The 20754-nt window shown below is 50.5% G+C and overlaps 1 protein-coding gene across 1 annotated transcript; it reads right to left on the bottom strand.

The window, feature by feature from the left end:
- Positions 1 to 286: 286 nt before the first annotated feature.
- On the bottom strand, positions 287 to 5872 carry LOC101775201 (ABC transporter B family member 19). The gene is made up of 9 exons (XM_022828195.1): positions 4830 to 5872; positions 4678 to 4732; positions 4426 to 4601; positions 4146 to 4310; positions 3716 to 4015; positions 3300 to 3621; positions 2988 to 3211; positions 967 to 2886; positions 287 to 760 (listed from the first exon to the last, which is right to left on the bottom strand). The coding sequence occupies exons 1-9, from the start codon at positions 5739 to 5741 to the stop codon at positions 413 to 415; spliced, it is 4422 nt and encodes a 1473-aa protein (XP_022683930.1). The 5' UTR covers positions 5742 to 5872; the 3' UTR covers positions 287 to 412.
- Positions 5873 to 20754: the final 14882 nt, after the last annotated feature.

The following is a 20754-nucleotide window of genomic DNA, read 5'->3' as shown; positions in this document are numbered from 1 at the left end:
ACGAGCTAATTACAAAACTAATTGCACAGATGGAGTCTAATTCGCGAGACGAATCTATTAAGGCTAATTAATCCATCATTAGCAAATAGTTACTGTAGCACCACATTATCAAATCATGGACTAATTAGGCTTAATAGATTCGTCTCGCGAATTAGACTCCATCTATGCAATTAGTTTGTAATTTGACTATGTTTAATACTTCTAATTAGTATCAAACATCCGATACGACAGGTGCCCTTAAACACCTTCTACAAACTCTATTCAATCCGTGGTCCAAGTATAATCCTTTAAAAAAAATTCATTGACATGTAATCAACCTAAGCATTATTACTAGTGAAGTTTTGTTGTAAAAAAAGAATTGATCATCCCACAATGTCCAAATTGCTGAAATTACACGCATCAAGAGTATGTTCTACGCGAATGCCTGCGCTTCCACTTCTGCCTTAACCATGGCGGCGTACAAACCATCGCGATGGTTCGCTAAAAGGTCGTCGTGGCTGCCGAACTCGATGACCCTCCCGTGGCTCACGACGGCGATGCGGTCGGCTTCGCGTACCGTGGAGAGACGGTGTGCCACCATGATCGTCGTTGCACGCCGTGAGACTTTCCTAAGGGCTTCCTGCACGTGCTTCTCGGATTCCAGATCCAGCGCGCTGCTAGCCTCATCCAGAAGTAGTATCCTGGATTGCTTTACAATGGCTCGTGCAATGGCAATTCTCTGCTTCTGCCCCCCTGACAATTGGACCCCACTCTCTCCTACCTGCAGATAACAATCACAGCTGGTTCAGGATGATACTTGTTCAGCAATACATATGCGAACAATTGGATAGGATGTTCACATGGTAAAACTAGTTGTGGCTTGAGCACATCTGTTTAGCTTATTTGACGCATTTGATTATTTGTTTTGAAATTTTCTCAGGATTGTTTCTCCAAATCTTTATAGTCAATTTGCTTGAAATTATTTACCTGAGTATCATAGCCTTGGGGAAGCCCAGCAATGAACTTGTGGATGTTGGCCTCCTTGGCAGCTTCTTCAATTTCAGCCCACGAAGCCTTTGGGTTGCCGAACCCGATGTTTTCTCTGATGGACCCTGTGAACAGGGCTGGCTCCTGGCCCACCATTGCACACTCCCCTCGGAGCCATTTGAGGTCGAGCTCCCGTACATCAATGCCGCCAACCATCACTTTCCCGTCCACTGGGTCGTAGAATCGCTGCACCAACCACACCACTGTCGACTTCCCGCTCCCACTCGCACCGACCACCGCAATCGTGCTCCCTGCTTTCACGCGCACTGAGAATCCATTCAGCACCGTCACATCCAGACGCGACGGGTACGCGAACGTCACATTCTTCAGCTCCACATCGATGGGTCTCCCATCTTTGATTTTTCGCCGCTTGGTGCCGTCCTCATTGATTGCCGGGCGACGCTTCAGTACGGACAGTATGCCGGCGATGGCCACCGGTGCGCCGGATGTGTCGGGGGCAAGGCCGGCCAGCTGCCCAACGGAGAAGGAACTTAGCACAAGGATGAGGAAGATCTTTGACACGTCACCGAATTTGGACTCATCTCTCTTTATGAAGAGAGCACCGGCCCAGAGCGTCACCGTGTAGGCACCATACATGGCGCCTTGGGAGAGCCCGAGGATGATGCCCATGATCTGTGACCTCCGCCGAGCCTTGGACACTGGGGCGTCCAGTGCCCGGTTGAAGGTTCCGACAATGTTGCCCTGGGCGCAGAGAGCGGCCACCGTGCGCACGTTGGACACGGCGCCAGCGGCAATGCTGCTGGCCCGTGCGTACGCGCCGTCGTCCGACTTCGGGCCGACGTTGATGAGCAAGTTGAGATAACTGGCGCCAAGCGTCAACGGCGTGCAGCCCATGGCGACAAGCGTCAATCGCCAGTCTAGCGCGAAGCATATGCCGAGCCCCACTCCGGCTGAGCCCACGGCCATCAAGAGCACGGCGTACCTGTCTCCGAACATGGACCGGAACGCAATGGCGTCCCGCGCAAGCCGCGTCACCAGGACACCCATGGCGTTGTCTTCCTCGTCGAACCACGCTGGCTCCTGCTTCAGGATGGCGCGGAAGAGGCGGTCACGGACACGCATGGTGAGCCGAGCACCGGCCCATCCGCACAGACCCTGCTGCCCGGTCATGGTCAGGATGCAGGCCACGCCGAGACCAACCACGGCAACGGCCAGATAGCCCACCTGCCGCTTCATCTTGGACGTGTCGGCGTCAAAGTACACCTCGACGGCCTGGCCCAGAAGCAACGGGAACACCGAGAACACCGCACCGGCGTTTATGCCCATCAGAAAACCCAGGATCAGCAACGGGCCTTCTCGCCGCTGCAGCTTCCATATTTCTGAGATCCTGAACTTGGCGTCCTTCTTCGCCCAAGCATCCTTCTTGCTCGCGTCTTTGTCGATCGTCTGAGTACGATGATACCTTGACTTGGACATCACTGACATGTCATGCCCAGACTCGTCCGTGAAGCTGTTGAACATCTCCGTGGCGGCAGCAGCTAGTTTGCTGGGCTCGGAGGTGTCGGACCTGCCACTGTCCGACGCGAGCTTCACAAGGGCAGCGTACGGGCCGCCCTGAGCCATCAGATCAGCGTGGCGGCCGGACTCCACAACGGCCCCACGGTCGAGCACGGCGATGGTGTCGGCGTTGCGGACGGTGGCGAGGCGATGGGCAATGACGACCACGGTGCGGCCGGCCGAGAGGCGGTCAATAGACTGCTGGACCACAGCCTCAGACTCGGCGTCCAGGGCGCTGGTGGGCTCGTCCAGCAGCAGGATGCGCGGGTCCCGGATGATTGCGCGCGCTAGAGCGATGCGCTGCTTCTGACCTCCCGACAGCTGGGTCCCACGGTCGCCGACCTATAATATAATAAATGGTAAGCCAAAATCAGAATTGTTAGATGCAAATCGAGCACGGAGGCTGATGGCATGTCAAAGTTTTTGGCGTGTGCGTTGATGACCTGTGTGTCGTAGCCATCTGGCAGGCCTAGGACGAAGGTGTGAGCGTTGGCCTTGGTGCAGGCCGCGATGGCCTCTTGCCTTGTCGCGTTCTCCTTCCCCATCATCACGTTCTCAATGATGGAGGTGGCGAATAGGATGGGCTCCTGGCCGACCAAGCCGATCTGCGAGCGCAGCCACCTAAGATTTAGCGATGGCAGGTCCTGGCCATCCAACGTGATCGTCCCTGCACCAACAACAATATTCAATCACACACCCACACGAGCAAACAAGAAAACAATCGATGTTGCTAGTTTTCATTGTTTCTGCTTCACCTCGCGCTGGGTCGTAGAACCTCTCTATGAGCGCAAACATTGTGGACTTGCCCCCGCCGCTAACGCCAACAAGCGCCAGCATCTTAGCCGCGGGGATGGTAAGATTCAGGTTGTACAGGATGAGGGCCTCCGGCCGAGACGGGTACATGAATTCCACGTCCTTGAACTCGATCCGGCCCCTCAATGCCGACAACACCCGTCCGCCGCCGTCGTATGCGTCTATCTCCGGCACCCGGTCGATGACCTCGAAGACTCGCCCCGCCGCCACCGTCCCCAGTGCGAACTGCGCGTAGTAGGACAGCGATAGCGCCAAACCCCTGCGCTCACGAAGATTGCCAAATTCCAAGACATCAGCAAAAGAACCATCTCTTGCGGCAAGACAAACCCCTGCCGCCGTGCAAGGTTAGCTGTTGCACGTGCCTTCCTCCGACCATGACGCCGAAGAAGCAGGCGATGGCATCCCCGCCTTTGATCTCGCCCTTGGCGACCAGCTGCGAGCCATACCACAGCGCCAGAGCCCACTGGGAGTAGGTTACTAGGTAGATCACTCCCATGCCGGCGCCCTTGGCGAAGCCCATCTTTATGCCAATTGGAGCCGCCTTGTTTAGCCACTCGGCGTACTTGTCTGCCAGCCTGTCCTCCATGACGAAGGAGAAGACCGTCCGGATCGAGCTGATGGCCTGCTGGGCCACGCTGCCGGCACGTTGGTATGATGCCTAATACATCACCGAATACAAGAAATGTAAAAAAAAAAAGAAACATAATTATTTCAATCCAACCCATTCCTTAGCAGTCAAACTAGCAGTAAGTTGTTTGAGTGGAGATAAATAAACTGAGCGTGCTGACCTCGTCCTTGGCGGTGAGGCCACCGTAGATGGCCTTGTAGGCGATGCCGCAGAACATCATGAGAGGGGTGACAGCGAAGACGGCGAGAGCAATTTTCCATGATTTGGTGAAGCCGACCACGTAGCCAAAGATGAAGGTGAAGACGTGATGCACAAAGCCTGCCATCTTAATTTCCATAGAACAGACCAATTAATTATTATTTTGTCCTGTTCAGTAGAATCAAGTAGGCAATCACTCATTCTGAGTTATTCGCACGTTCCGTGTGTTATTGATGTGTTACCTTCTCTCCCATGACATCCTGGATTTGGGCGACATCACTGGAGATGCTTTGCATCACCTCGCCCGTGCTCACCTCCGTGTCGAAGAACCCGATCTCTTGCCTCAGCACCGCTTTCAGGTACTCCCGTCGTATACGGAGTGCCGACCTCTCGCCAATGATCCTCCAGCACGTGATCTCTGCACGCTCACAGAATTTGTCAAGAACATGCGTGCTTGCTTCAAACGGAAATACCAAAACAACATGCTTAATTACCAAGATACGCCCCTATGACAACAACTGCAGCAAGGAACACCATGTAAATGCTGATCTGCATCCAACAAGGTACTACAAATAGATTAGCATCACAGTAATCTGGTAGCGTGGAAATCGATGTTACTTTGATTCGTCCTTATGACACAACTTGCCTGTTTGACATCCTTCATCATCTGTGCCTTGTCGCTGTTGACAACCTTGTTGATGAAATTCCCGAACAGGTACGAGTACCAGGGCAGAGATCCACCGTTGACCGTGGCTCCGACACACCCGAGAACGAGGAGGATGATGTCCAACGGCGTCGAGTACTTAAACAACCCGGAGATGCTCACAGGCTTTCCGATCCTCACCTCGATCTCACCGTCATCGTCGTCATCATAGCCGTAGTCTCCACCACCGTCGTCGTCGTCGAGGTACTGGCTCCGGCTGTATGACGCGACGCTGATGTCGTAGCCAAAGCTAGGCGCCTCCTGCCGCGGTGGCACGTACAGCTTGTCGTGGTTGTCGCGCGAGAAGGATACTTCCCGCGACATGGCGTTGTTGTAGGTGCCGCTGTACTTGACCATCGACTTGTCTCCAGAGTCTCGGCCGGCGGCCGTGCGGACGATGGCGTCGTCGTTGCTGGCAAAAGAAGTGTTGGGCGCCACGACGATGGCGCGGCTCGCGTCGGTCACGACACTCTGCAGCTCCAGGCGCTTGCCGCCGCCAGCACGGGACTGCTGCTGCGCTACCGGAGATCGGTCGCGGTAGATCCGGCTGGACCGTGTTGACAAGTAGTAGTCCCTCGCTGTCCGGCGGAACAGCGCTGGACCACGCCGGGAGGCGGACTCCGACTCCGCCGGTGCCCATGGCCCTACGGCTGCGCCGAGGCCGTGCGGCTGCGCCCACGACGTATCTGGCTGCCAGGACACGGAGCTCTGCCACGACATGTCATCGAGGCCCCGGCGCCGTACCATCCGAGGGGCGGCGAAGGAGGTGGAGTTTTCCGGGGTGGTGAAGGGACTGTGCGCTCCTTGCCGGCGACGCTGGTGCGTGCCGGAGCGGGAGAAGGAGAAGTCATCCATGCGGGAACGGGCGGAAGAATCCTAGGCCAAAGTGCCAACTGCCAAGCGCCGGCGATCGATCGCTTTGATAAAAAGGCTACCCCTCGACTGCAGCTCCCGATGATGCTGCGCGACTTGGACGGGAGCGCCACTTCTGGCGGATCGTCTTAGGATACAACGAAGCTTGTCGCGTTGCAACTGGCAAGTTGTAGCCATGCCAGGAGCGTCCCAGGTAAAGCTGGTAACAGTTCGGTTCTAAACCAGTTTTTTGGTTTGTATTTTAGCTGGTTGGCAAATACATGCTATTTTATTTATCTTCACATGTTTAATTCAAAACAAATTAGTAGATAACTAGCTTAATTTCTTTTATGCATACGCTATCATCTACATATAATCACTATTGGTATTGCTCACTTATCCTGGCTCCGTCCCTAGTTATACATGCTCCATGCATGTATTCACGCTCCCTCGGCAAACATATGTATCCTCATATTTATTTTGGATCATAGGTTATTGTAATTTAAAAGGTGAAAATTGAAGAGGGGAAGGAGCCCACGGTAAAATAGACCTGTTGTTAGTTTCATACCAATATGGAGCCACATATCAGCACAATGGACGAGTTTGACCCATAAACGAAAGTTGGGGAATTAAATTGACCAATCTGAAAATTGGGGGACTAAATTGGCCAATCTAAAAGTTGAGAGATGAAGTTCACCCTCTAGAACTTAAAATGGCTATTTTGCCAAAATAAAAAATCTATAGCTCTACAGGCAGAAAGATGGATATATGGATCACCTTTGTGAGATGTAGACGCTGGTAACTCCGATCCTATTGCCCTTCCATTGGTACCTGTTTGCTGCGCCAATGTGATTGGCCTGAAACCTCGATAGTGTTGGCAGATTTGAGTATTTTTTTTATAGAGAATGAAGAAAAGGGGATGCATCACGCACTATTCTGGAGGCCGAAACGTAATACATGACCTCTAATATCACATCCTAGATGTTACTAATTTGGCGCCGATAGTTGATCCAATCAACACCAGCTTGGAAAATGAATATGATGGACAGCAGGAAAACTTACAGAAACTAGTGGAGGTACCCGTGCGACCCGCACGGGTTTAAAAAAATATAATATTTTTTTATTATTTATGATATTGTTGGCGTCAAAGATCAGCTGATTGAATCTCTAGCGTTGGACACACGACCCGGAAGAATCTGCTTAACTCCTGTTCGGGTGATCGCCCTGGTGCGATTCGCGCGGCGTGCCAGCCAATCTGACCTGTTGATTGGCAAGGAAAGATACGTGTCAGATCCCGAAGGTTGTGATCGGCTAATGTTCCGATCTCGAGAAGCTCATCAGCGAATCGGCCGATTTGCTATAATAAGGAAATCGGCTATAATGCAACCGATGGTAAAGAAAACTACTAAAGTAAACTAGACAACGCTACAATAGGAACACTTGGAACAGATCTAATCGGCTAAGCAAAAATAGCAGACAAGCAATAAAATACAAGTAAACCAAAATCTCTGATTCCAAGCTGGATAACTGGTGATAAAGCTAGAACAGTAGGTAAAACCTAGAATTCTAGTAAATATCGATAACTGATGAATAAATCTAAACGAAACGACAGCGATGCGCTCGAAGTTAAAGCTTAGATATTACTCGATAAACAGAACTTACAGAATCGGCCGGAGATCGTGAAAAGAGGAAAAGTACTGGCGAAGTCGCCTACTCGAAAGTAAAGTGCGAGAAAATAGTAGATTGTTGTATTGATTTGATGATGATTACAGATCTCTAAAGATGGCTATTTATAGCCTGTTACAACTAATCTCTTAACCGACTAGGACTCTATCTCTAATTTTAAACGAAAACGAATATTTACAAGCATAACTCGTATCGGAGTTGGTCGTCGCGCTCCTGTGGGCCGAGCCCCTTTTATCTTCGTAATCCACTTTGAGCCCATATTAGTCCAACGGCTCCAGCCTCTCAATCGGCCGATCTCCACCAACTCCATCCGTCAAAACACTGCATCGCCAATCGGCCGATCTCCAACTGTAGCACCAATCGGCTGATTCCCAATGGTGACTCTTTATCTTGCCGTATTGGCTAATCTTTCTCTTTCTTGACGTCGATTCCATACGTGTCAAAATCTGGCATCAACACATGCCCCCCAGTTTCAGAGTAAAACATAATCTTTACTTCGAAATTCCTTTCAACTTCCCTTCCGAAACAAATGCATTAAAAATATCCTTCCGTTTCACGGTCTTCTGCCTGATGATTGCAATCTTTTCAAAACGGGTGCCCATGACAACCAATCCTCCCAAAAAATCGAACCGCCAGCGCGGTAAAAATCCCTCCTTTACCCCTTCTCAGACCGCCCTTAAATATCAGCACGTCCCGCACTTCTTTTTCACAAGCCCACGTATTCCTTCTTTGGCGCACTGGTTTCCTTCTTCCTCCGGTGCCTCTCCTAGCTTCCAATCTCCTTCTCCGGCGACCTTTTCTATCCGCATTCCAACCCACCTCTCCGATGACGACGCCTTCAGGAACTTCATCCGAGGCACCGGAGACGGCTCCACCAGCAGCGGCTCCAGCAGCAGTGGTGGCAGCCCCATCAACAGGAGCGGGAACTTCATCGGCAGGAGCGGGAGCTCCATCGGCAGGAGCGGGAGCTTCATCGACGATGGAGGCCCCACCGACAGCTTCAGCACCCGTAGCTCCGCCGGTGATCCCGCCAACCGTGATGAGCTTCATACCGGAGGTTTTTACCAAAACTTTTCTTTTCACTCTTTAATGCCAATGCATTTACCTTAGATCCGTTCTTACTTCCGCCCTTTTTACCTTTTTTAGGCGGTTAGACACCAGATTACCATTCGCCTCACCGAAACCCCCGGTCTTATCTGCCTTGGTCCCATGGGAAACCAAGATCCAATTGACCTAATCAATTTGGAAACCCATAGAATCCCATTCAACCAATCAACCATGGACCTAGATCACTAGTCAGGTACCTTCAGATCATGGCCAAATGAAACCCCCGGCTGGAGAGAATGGTATCAACAGATAGGCGCCTCCAAAAGACTTCAATGGGACGAGCACAAAATCGGCCAGTGTATCGACTTGTCCTTGTCCCAAATGGAAAGGAATGAGCCTTTAGTAATAGCAGCCTCCTACTTTTGGTCCGACGCTCTCAACGCAACTCTTCGGACATGGGCCTATGACTCCCACTCTGGCCGATGTGGTCATGTTGACCGGCCTTGACATCTCCTCCCCTGATACTCGTTTCCGTTACCTGGTCAAAACGTCCCATCGGCTGGAGACAAAGGGAATCAGCGGGTGGAAATGATTTATCAAGAGTAACAAGAGGACCGGGACAGTCGCAGAGAGAGAGCACGCGGCCCTCCTGATGATGTGGCTGGAGAAGCACCTTTTTTGCGGGAGAGCAGCTGGTCCATCCTCCAATACACAGGCTCTAGCCGAGGCACTATCGATAGGAGCTTCTATTTCTCTCGGTAAGCATCTACTGGGATCGGCCTATCATATGCTTCACCAGATCGGCGTCAAATTATCCAAGGGAGAGCCGATCGGAAACCCAGGTGGACCCTGGTGGTTCATCAACTTGTGGCTCAATCTGTATATGAGCAAGATCTCTCAGCAGCGAGTGGAGCACATGACTTTTCCCAACATCGAATTGGCAGAAAACCCCACTGTACGATGCCGGTGCACTTCCTTCGGCGAAGCAGCATCGGCCTTCTCTGGTTGCCCATATTCTGCCACCAAGGTTGCCGAGTATTTCAGATGCTTCTACAATGGCTTCAGTGAAGACGCAACCAGCTGGTTCCCTTATCAAAGGGAGGAACCACTCTTTGAACTCCCCTCTTGCTTCAACTCGATGACCAACACATTTGATGAGGATCTCACGGATGAGTTGATCAAGCCAGGGATCCTGCCAGCGAATTTCTTTTCGGGGAAGGACGCCCCCTCCTATGAGTTTTACAACCCTTCTGTCGCGGCACGGCAATTCGGCTTGGGTCAACTACCAATTTATGCATACTTTGCCGGCTGAGCAAAACTTTGAGACGAGCTCACCTAGGGTCTCGACTACAGTTGGCTGTACGATCGGATCCCAGACTTCAGCACCATAGACCTGACTGATTGGGTAGTAGCCCCTTTCACCGTCCAGCAGTTCAAGCTATGGTGGGCAGAATGGAAACAACATCTATTCTGCACTTCTGCGGCGATATATTGCAACATCCTAGACCCTGACAACATCGACCCGAACGCAGAGGTATCGCTCCCCCTTTAGCCGATTTTCAACTCCCTCTTTTTTTATATGCCACTGACTCTTATCATTTCTTTCAGTTTGAGACTCGCGTTCCCCCAAAACGCAGTCGGAGCGGTCGGCCGATAGAGAACCGTTACCCGTGCTCCCTCCATTGACGACATCGCTGGCCGGTTGAAGCAAACGCAGAAGAAGATCATTAAGAAAACAAGCCGCCGGGTGCGCGCCCGCACAGAATCGGCCAATCCACCCGCGGCTGCATCGGCGGAATCTTTGGCCGCTGCGACCCTTCCGATCATTGAAGAAGTTGACCTCCAAGCTGCTACAAAAGCTGGAGCGGCTGCCGCGTCATTGTTGGTGGAAGCCATTCAGGTAAACTCACCATCTAATTCCTCCTGGTCGTTACTTCAATACTGACTTTTCCTTATATCAGGCCGCACAAACTGCCCCGGTGGATGCACAGCAATTGGCGATGCCCCAAGTTGAAACTGAAGCACCAGTACTTCCTCCCGCTGAGGTATAGGGTCTCTCAACTCAATTCTTTGACATTTAAATGATGACCTTACCAATCTTGTCGTAGGTCATCGGCACGCTAACTGTGCTCTCCGAACAGCCGCCTGTCAGAGAAGTCCCTCAAGAGGCCGGCCCGAGCAGGACACCGATCATCATCGAATCCTCCTCTTCCGACGAGCCGATCACACCAGTCCCCGAGCAGAGGGTAATGATTCCACGTGCGCAGTTAGAGGAGATCCGCTTCAAGGAAGTAAGAAGTCTTATTACCCGAACTGGCTGATTTGCTGCTACCACCGGCTGATTTTTTCTTTTATTTATCCTTTTGCAGGAACAGGATACTTCCAATAATAGCCTTTTCTCATTTGCGGTTGCACTCTCTGATGACGAGGAAGTCGCTTCTCGTCAAGTCACTTTGAGCTCCGTCCCCGATGATGTCCGCGCCAAGCTTGAAAGTATACGGGTCCTTCTTCAAGAAGACATCGGCCGATTGGTGGAGGACGCCTCGCCGATTCGGCAGCTCTTTGGTGATGTTAGCGGAGTCCTAGAAGAAGCAGAAGAAGCCGTGGCACCCGCCGCATACATTGAATTGATGTGGATCCCAGTGTTTAGGGCCCTACACCACATGGCCGATCGTGCCAAGCTGGCCAAGACTCGTGAGGAGGAGGATTCGTATAAACACCGGGCCCAAGAGGTACACCATCGGATCCACTTCCTCGAGAACTCCCGCCCCGGAATCGTCGGCACCATAGATCGCCTCAAGCGTCAAAGGGCAGAACTCGCCAAGGAAATGGAGCAGGTAACCAAAGAGATAGCCATCGAACAGCAGAAGCTTCAGGAACTCCCCTCCGTTATCACCGATTTGAAGCAGGAGAGGCAACATCTGGCCCACGAGGCCCTCATACTTCATCATCACATGCCAGAAGTCCCGAGATCGGCGGAAGATGACCAGCGGGTCTTAGACTCGGCCAATCAGATCAGGCGACGAGCGATCGCGGCCATTAATGCCCTTCTGGGATGATCTGTAAAAGTACTGGTCGTTTTGTAAGAACATTAATACCTTTTGACCGTTTGGCGCCCGAACTCAATCTTGACCTGTCCTTTGCGGCGCCCTTTTATTTATTACGTTTTTATTCTGACGGGACACGTCTTACCAAACCCTCGCCCTTTCTTTTCTTATAAATACTGGCCCTGGTATTGCCTTCAAGGGTACTTGCTCCCCTCGATTCCTTTTTCCCTTCCGATTGCTCTTTCATCGGAACACTCGCGGAAATGTCTTCCTCGTCTTCTTCTTTCTCTTCTTCTTCCATCAATCAGGTACGAGATCCATCTTTGCTTTTCCCTTCCAGTTTGATCCCTTTAAACCGACCTAACTTTTAGGCGGTTATACGTTAATCCTTTCAGCCAAAGTGCCTTAGCCCTGAACTCAAACGGGCGATCGAACTCATGCACTCCGATGAGCCATTGTCGCAGGAAGACAGGGACTTGATCAAGGCACATCGTGAAGAACTCAGGGACCACGTTCCTGCCGACGTTCAACGGATCTGGGATTTCGTCGACGGCAACTGTTACAGGCGGCCACGAGTCGACAGAAGCCACCCACTCCCTCCTCCGGTTGTCCTTGAAAACGCCGCAGCGGGAACATCTCGGCCGATGCTAGATCGGAGCCATCCTCTTCCTCGCCAGGTTGAGGCGGAGGCTGCAATGAAGGATGTGGAAGAACGGGGTGCCCGTCTTCTGATAGAATTAGATCAAATTGAGAAGGAGCTTGGGAAGAAGCGTAGTTAAATACTTTTTGTTCTAAGGGCGACTTGTACCGCGTCGGCCGTGTAACTCATCGTCCGTACCGAATGATAAATCGGCCGATTTGAACGATTATTTTTTTTCTAGGCGATCCCTCTCTCTGCATCGGCTATGTGATTATCCAAGAAATAACCACTCTGTCTCGTCATGCCCCATAATGATCTTTATGCATCGACCCATATACTGGGATAATATCTTTTTAAGTACCTCCTGTTTAAGGCCCTAGTAAATTCTTCCCCCTCGATTGTCTCCAGAATGTATGCGTTTCCCGGGGCACATCGGCCGATTCTATACGGCCCCTCCCAAGTGGGAGACCATTTACCGAATTTAGGATCTTTAGATCCAATCAGCAGCACCAACTTCCATACCAAATCCCTTTGGTAGAACTGTTTGACTTTGACCTTCTTGTCATACCACCTGGCCACTTTATTTTTGTTTTCCTCAATACTGATCAAGGCCCTCAAAAGTTGACCCGCCAAATCATCGAGTTCCCTTTTCATGAGCGAGGAGTAGTCATCGGCCGTCAGTTGATCCTGAAGCGATGTACGTCTTGAGCCTGTTCTCAACTCCCATGGCAGTACCGCCTCATGACCGTACACCAGTTGATAAGGAGATACCTTGGTAGCCCCGTGGCAAGCCATCCTGTATGCCCATAGGGCTTCGGTTAAACATAAGTGCCATTTTTTGGGTTGTTCCTCGATTTTTCTTTTGATCAGCTTAATTATCCCCTTATTGGAAGATTCGGCTTGGCCGTTAGCCTGAGCATAATACGGGGAGGAGTTTAGCAGCTTGATCCCCTTATCGGCCGTGAATTCCTCGAATTCTCCCGATGTGAACATCGTTCCTTGATCGGTGGTGATAGTCTAAGGGATGCCGAAGCGATAGACAATGTGGTCCCTTACGAAATCGACCATAGCAGCCGATGTTACGACCTTTAATGGAATCGCTTCCACCCATTTGGTGAAATAGTCTGTGGCTACTAGAATGAACTTATGCCCCTTACTTGATGGAGGATAAATTTGTCCGATGAGGTCTATTCCCCAACCTCTGAACGATCATGGCTTGATGATTGGATTCATGGCCGATGCGGGTGCACGCTGCACGTTCCCATATTTCTAACAATCTTGACATCCTTTATAGTACTTGAAACAGTCCTCAAGGATTATCGGCCAATAACACCCATTATTCCTAATCATCCACTTCATCTTATGCGCCGATTGATGAGCTCCGCACATGCCTTCGTGAATTTCCCCCATCAGGATTTTCGCTTCCTCCGTCCCCAGGCATTTGAGCAGAACGCCGTCAATCGTCCGGTAGAACAAATCATTTTCTAGTAATACATACTTTGTGGCTTGAAAATGCACCCGCCGATCCACTTTCTTGGACGGATCTTTTAAATAATCGGCAATTTCTTTTCGCCAGTCATCGGCCGTGAGTTCCAGAATCATGGCGCCTTGAATCGGCCGATACCCGGATGCGTGCTGGGCAAGTCTGTTGGCCTCTTCATTATAATTCCTGGGGATATGCTCAATGACCGCGGACTTGAATTCTTTCAGAAGTTGGAGGCAATCCTCATAATAAATTCTCAAAATGTCATCTTTGCATTCAGATCTTCCTGTCAATTGGTCCACGATGAGCATGGAATCTCCAAAAATTTCCACGGCGTCGGCCTTAATTTCTCTCAACAATTGTATTCCTTTTAGGACAGCCCGGTACTCTGCTTGGTTATTAGTAGTGGATGCTTCTATTGGCAGAGAGAAATGATAACTTGCCCCCCGAGATGATATGAGGACAATGCCGATTCCTGATCCAGCCCCACATGATGAGCCATCAAAATATAGAGTCCATGGAACTGGCTCTACGACACCGACTTCTGGTCCGTAGTGTTGGGCGACGAAATCGGCCATGACTTGACCCTTGATGGCTTTAGCCGACTCGTATCGTAGACCAAACTCTGATAAAGCCAAAATCCACTTTCCGATCCGCTCTTCCAAAATCGGCAATGACAGCATGTATTTCACCACATCGTCTTTGCATACTACCACGCACTCCGCCAATAATAGGTAGTGCCTGAGTTTGGTGCATGAGAAGTAAAGATATAGGCATAGCCGCTCTACCAGGGGATACCTTGTTTCGGCATCCAGAAGTCTTCTGCTAACATAATATGTCACCCGTTCCTTTCCTTCAAATTCCTGGACTAGTGCTGACCCGATAGTCCGTTCATCGGTCGATAAGTATAGCTTGAATGGCTTGTCAGTTTGTGGTGGGACCAATACGGGTGGCGAGACCAAGTATTGTTTGATGTCTTCCAGTGCCTTGCGTTGTTCTTCTCCCTATACAAATTCCTGGTCGGGTTTTAATTTCAATAACGGTGTGAAGGCCTGGATACGTCCGGACAGGTTGGATATGAATCTCCTGATGAAATTGACTTTGCCGATCAAGGACTGCAACTCAGTTTTATTCTGTGGGGCCACGACTTTATTGATAGCCGCTATGGTCTTCCGGTTGATCTCTATCCCATGCTCATGAACCATAAATCCCAAGAACTGCCCGGCGGATACGCCGAAAGCGCATTTGTTCGGGTTCATTTTCAACCCATGCTTTCTTGTGCATTCCAATACCAGCCGCAAATCGGCCAGATGTTCCTGGTGTCCTCTTGATTTGACCACGACATCATCGATGTAAATCTCTACCAGTACGCCGATGAGTTTGTGAAATATGTAATTCATGGCTCGCTGATATGTAGCGCCAGCGTTCTTCAACCCAAAAGTCATTACTACCCACTCGAACAAGCCAAGGTGGCCTGGGCACTTGAAAGCTATTTTTGATATGTCTTCTTCGGCCATTAGTATTTGATTGTATCCGGCATTTCCATCCATGAAACTAATGACTTTGTGACCTGCGGCAGTGTCTATTAACACATCGGCTATCGGCATCGGGTATCCGTCCATTGGCATAGCCTGATTAAGGTTCCTGAAGTCAATGCACACGCGTAGCTTTCCGTTCTTCTTGTATACGGGCACGATGTTGGAGATCCACTCGGCATAACGGCATTGCCGAATAAATTTCGCTTCAATGAACCTTGTGATTTTGGCCTTTATATCAGGTAGGATTTTAGGATTACATCGCCGTGCGGGTTGCTGATATGGCCGATATCCCGGCTTTATGGGCAACCGGTGCTCGACAATGGACCGGTCTAATCCAGGCATCTCATGATATTCCCAAGCAAAGCAATCTTTAAACTCTTTTAATAAATTTGTCAATTTACATTTGTATTCCTGATCCAAATTAGCACTAATGTACGTCGGCCTTGGCTTGGTGCCATCGCCTAAATCTATCATCTCTAATGAATCAGCCGATGTAAATCCGTGCCCTAGCTTCCCATCTTCCCGGCGAACTGATCCATTTAATCTGAGTCTTCAGAGCCGACTGCTCGGATCGGCTGTAGGCCAAAATCGGACACTTTCAGGAAATCGGTGTCCCAAGTTCTCCCGGATATGCACTTGATGTGCTCGCAGCTCCATTGCTATGCATCGGCCGCCGCGACGCTGCACGCGGAATCGACGGTGACCACTTCGATGTTGTCGCCGACCCATTGTACGAGGCATTGATGCATTGTAGACGGGATGCAGCAATTTGCGTGTATCCAGTCTCGGCCGAGTAGCATGTTGTAGGACCCTTTGCCATTGATAATAAAGAAAGTGGTGGGAAGAGTCTTACTGCCGATGGTGAGGTCGATGCAGAGCGCGTCGCGGGCGGGAGACATGTTGCCTTCGAAGTCTTTGAGCATCATGTCCATCTTGGTCAAATCATCGTCGCTTTTTCCCAGCTTCCGGAACATGGCGTACGGCATGATGTTGACTGCAGCGCCTCCATCTACTAGTAGCCTAGTGACAGGTCGGCCGTTGACATGTCCTTTGAGGAACAATGCCTTGAGGTGCTGCCGTTTTTCATCCTCGGGTTTCTCGAACATGGCTGTCATTGGCTCCAAAGCCAATTGTGCCATCTGTTCTTCTATCGCCGACATGTTATGTCGGTCAGTGGGAGTCATGAACTCCATCGGCAGAATGAAAACCATGCTGCCATCGGCTGCCGATTCCTGATTGTCGTCGTCTTCCCTGTCATTTTTTTTTGGGGCGCCAAACCCGAGGCCTGTCATTTTTCTTGTCCATCATCTGTTGTTGCTCTTCTTCCTGTTGCTCCCATTGGCGAAGATGTTGGATTCTTTGTTTTTGAGATTTGGTCAATCTGTCAGGGCACCACCTGGGGTTTACTGGTTTAGCCGATGGTTTGGCGTGTTCCCATTCTGGTTCCCATCCCAAGAGATTCTCGTCTGATACCCGAGCATCGGCCATCTCTTCCAGCCGATCGTGTGCGCTGACTCTGTCCTCTGGTCGGTCGTGCCGATTGGTCCTGCCCCCGGCCTATTGTATCGCTCGCGCCTGTCTTCCGACCGATCATATCGGTCACTTCTGCCCCCCAGCCGATCACGCACCGAAAGGCGCCGATCTTCTTGCTCGCACCAGTTTCTGCTGATTGGCTCTGGTCTTCCATCTCTGGAGCGAGATCTTCTAAATGGCCGATTGCTGTGATCTTGGGCCGTTGCATTCTGGGCAATTGTCGGCCGATGGCAACCTAATGTTACTCTTCGAGCAATGGATGAAGAACGGGTATCGCCAGTGATCTTCATGTCGTCGCATCACCTCTTCCCGGAATCTTGAACTTTCTTGTTGCAGCTGATATTTGTTGAGTAAAAATTGGGAGGTGATGGGCCTGCGTGGCTCTCCTGATCCTTCACCTTCATCATCCATCCGTCTCTTCCCTTTGACATCTTCAGGCGTAGCTTGATTCCTGGGGTCCACGGTGCCGCTCTTTTTAGCCGATTCCGATGTCAGCACCTTGGTCTGGGATGCGTTTCTTCCCGTATCAACCATGTTGGTGGGGAAGGGATGCTAATCGATCTTCATCGGCTTTGTTGGCTTTGTCGAGACCTCGAATTTGAGCCTCCCTTGCTCAATGGCCGATTGTATTTGCTGTCGGAAGATTTTGCACTCGTTCGTGTCATGGGAGGTGGCATTATGCCATTTGCAATACTTCATCTTTTTCAGTTGCTCGGCTGATGGGATCGTATGGTAGGGTGAGAGCTTGATTTGTCCTTCTTGGATGAGTAGATCAAAAATTTTATCGGCCTTCGACGTGTCGAAACCGAATGCCTCCGGTTCCATTTTTCCGAAAGGACACGATATCGGCTTTTTTCCTTTAACCCACTCCGCCAGGCCGATTTCTGCCTCTTCTTCGAACTCAGCTCCTTCTAAGTACGCCACCTTCTTCTGGAAATTCCTCCGTGGATCAAAGGGACGTACTTCCTGACCAGACAGTCGATGTACGATTTGACTCAGGCTCTCGAACTCCTATGAAGCATATTTCTCTTTGATGTGAGGCAGGAGACCCTGGAAGGCTATATCAGCCAACTGTGCATCGGTCAAGACTAGGGTGTAGCATTTGTTCCTGACTTCTCTGAACCTCTGCACGTATGTGGACACCGGCTCATCACTCCTCTGTCTGAGGCTGGTTAGATCTGAAAGTTTCATCTCATGCACTCCTGCGTAGAAGTATTTGTGGAACTGCTTCTCCAAGTCGGCCCAAGTAATTATGGAGTTGGGTGGAAGTGTAGTAAACCATTGGAAGGCCGACCCGGACAGAGATGATGAGAAGAGGCACACCCGTGGAGCATCTTGTGTAGCTGCCTCCCCACATTGGATGATGAATCTGTTTACGTGCTCCACAGTTAAGGTATCATCAAGCCCCGAAAACTTGGTGAAATCGGGAACTTTGTACCGATGGGGAAACGGCAGTAAGTCGTAGGTAGGAGGGTACGGCGTTCTGTATGTGTAGGTTTGCACCTTCAGCTTTAAACCGAATTGCTCTTGAATCACCTCTGCTATCCGTGCCGTCCAGTCTGCTTGTTGTTGATGAACTATTGGCTGGGGAACCGGCACGTGTTGGTAGATCGGCGGAGGGATGACCGGCTGATGTACAAAGGCGTGCGGCATCTATGGTGACGTGGCCGGTTGTGTAGTCGGCATCGGTTGTCTTAGTGAACCGGCCGTTTCATCATATAGTACAATCGGCGTAGCGCCCCGAATGCTTCTGTTGTTTCTGCCCCCCTACCCATCTCCGGCGCGGCTGGTTGGTACTGTGGAACCATCGGGCGCATGGCCGATTAGAAAGGTGCCTCGATTGAAGAGCTTCCATAGCTGACCGACTGATCTTGGCCGGCTGTCGCCGATGGTGCCCCCCAAGGCACTGAGTTCAGAGAAGATGATTGTGCAGAAGAAATTTGAGTGGGTTGAGGCAACGCATGTGACTGAAGGTATGGTGCGCCATTGTATCCCAGATGCACTGATGACGAAGGAGCGCTAGATCCTCCAGGCTGAGCTTGGATCGGCTGAGGAGCCGAGTAGGGTACGCTTGGGGAACTCCTGACCGGAGCTGTGATAGGTGGGGCGTACGCTGGCCCTTGGTATCCTTGAGACACGCCATTGGCTAGGGAGATGATGACGGCATTGTATACCGTATTAGTTATCACCGGGGATTGATCGATGAAAGCTTGGTAGACAGACTGTTGAACCATCTCGGACATCTTGCCCGAGTCCTCAGTGATTGTAATCTGGCGGGGAGTTGGAAAAGGAGCTTTCCTAACAGTTTCCCTGCTCCTGGTACGACTGAAGGATTGTAAGCATTTCTTCCGGTACTGTGCTATTTGCTTCTCCAACTCTTCCTTCTGGTCGTCCTTGAGGTCTTCTTCCGTCACCTCGATGACGTTGTCTTCAGAGATTTCGGTAACTTTCGACATGGTAGTGGTTGTGCTGGTCCCACCAGGCGTGCCAAAAGTGTGTTGGCGCCAAAGATCAGCCGATTGAATCTCTAGCGTCGGACACACGACCCGAGAGAATCTGCTTAACTCCTATTCGGGTGATCGCCCTGGTGCGGTTCGCGCAGCGTGCCAGCCAATCTGACCTGTTGATTGGCAAGGAAAGATACGTGTCAGATCCCGGAGGTTGCGATCGGCTAAGGTTCCGATCTTGAGAAAGCTCATCAGCGAATCGGCCGATTTGCTATAATAAGGAAATCGGCTATAATGCAACCGATTACTAAGCAATGTTGGTAAAGAAAACTACTAAAGTAAACTAGACAACGCTACAATAGGAACACTTGGAACAGATCTAATCGGCTAAGCAAAAATAGCAGACGAGCAATAAAATAAAAGTAAACCGAAATCTCTGATTCCAAGCTGGATAACTGGTGATAAAGCTAGAACAGTAGGTAAAACCTAGAATTCTAGTAAATATCGATAACTGCTGAATAAATCTAAACAAAACGACAGCGATGCGCCCGAAGTTAAAGCTTAGATATTACTCGATAAACGAAACTTACAGAATCGGCCGGAGATCAAGTTGATGCAGCCCTGCCAACCCGTACGAACTCGTGAAAAGAGGAAAAGTACTGGCGAAGTCGCCTACTCGAAAGTAAAGTGCGAGGAAATAGTAGATTGTTGTAGTGATTTGATGATGATTGCAGATCCCTAAAGATGGCTATTTATAGCCTGTTACAACCAATCTCTTAACCGACTAGGACTCTATCTCTAATTTTAAACGAAAATGAATATTTACAAGCATAACTCGTATCGGAGTTGGTTGTAGCGCTCCTGTGGGCCGAGCCCCTTTTATCTTCGTAATCCACTTTGAGCCCATATTAGCCCAACTGCTCCAGCCTCTCAATCGGCCGATCTCCACCAACTCCATCCGCCAAAACACTGCATCGTCAATTGGCCGATCTCCAACTGTAGCACCAATCGGTCGATTCCCAATCGTGACTCTTTATCTCGCCATATTGGCTAATCTTTCTCTTTCTTGACGCCGATTCCATACGTGTCAAAATCTGGCATCAACACAAATACGCATAATATATAAATAAATCTATTATATAAAAGATGTCTCGAACAAACTACCAGAATCTTTGGATCACACTACCAGCAAGAAATAATTCTAAAGAAATAAACTCTTTTCTATACGAAGTCAGTAGGTAATGCAGAAATGTAGACTACTGGAAAAATTGCCTCTAGTATCGGTCCTAAACCCCCTCTAGTACTAGTTGTGCAACCGGTACTAGCAAGTTGCACAGGTTGCACAACCGGTACTAGAGGGTGTTAAAAAATTAAAAAAAAATCCTCCCCACCCCTCGTTGGCCCCCCGCCGCTGACCCCTCCGCGGGCCCCCAACTCCCCGCTACCGCCGGCCTCCGCACCCCCCGCCTCCCCGGCGCCGGCCCCTCCTCCACTGCACCGCGCCCTCCTCCTCTACCGCACCACAACCCTCCTCCTTCTCCTCCGCACCGCCACGCGGCCCCTCCTCCAGCGCCGCCGGCCCCCTCCACCAGCGC

Source organism: Setaria italica, chromosome VII (genome assembly GCF_000263155.2).
Source record: "Setaria italica strain Yugu1 chromosome VII, Setaria_italica_v2.0, whole genome shotgun sequence".
In the NCBI taxonomy this organism is placed as follows: Eukaryota; Viridiplantae; Streptophyta; class Magnoliopsida; order Poales; family Poaceae; genus Setaria; species Setaria italica.
This window is presented reverse-complemented; position numbering and strand designations above follow the sequence as displayed.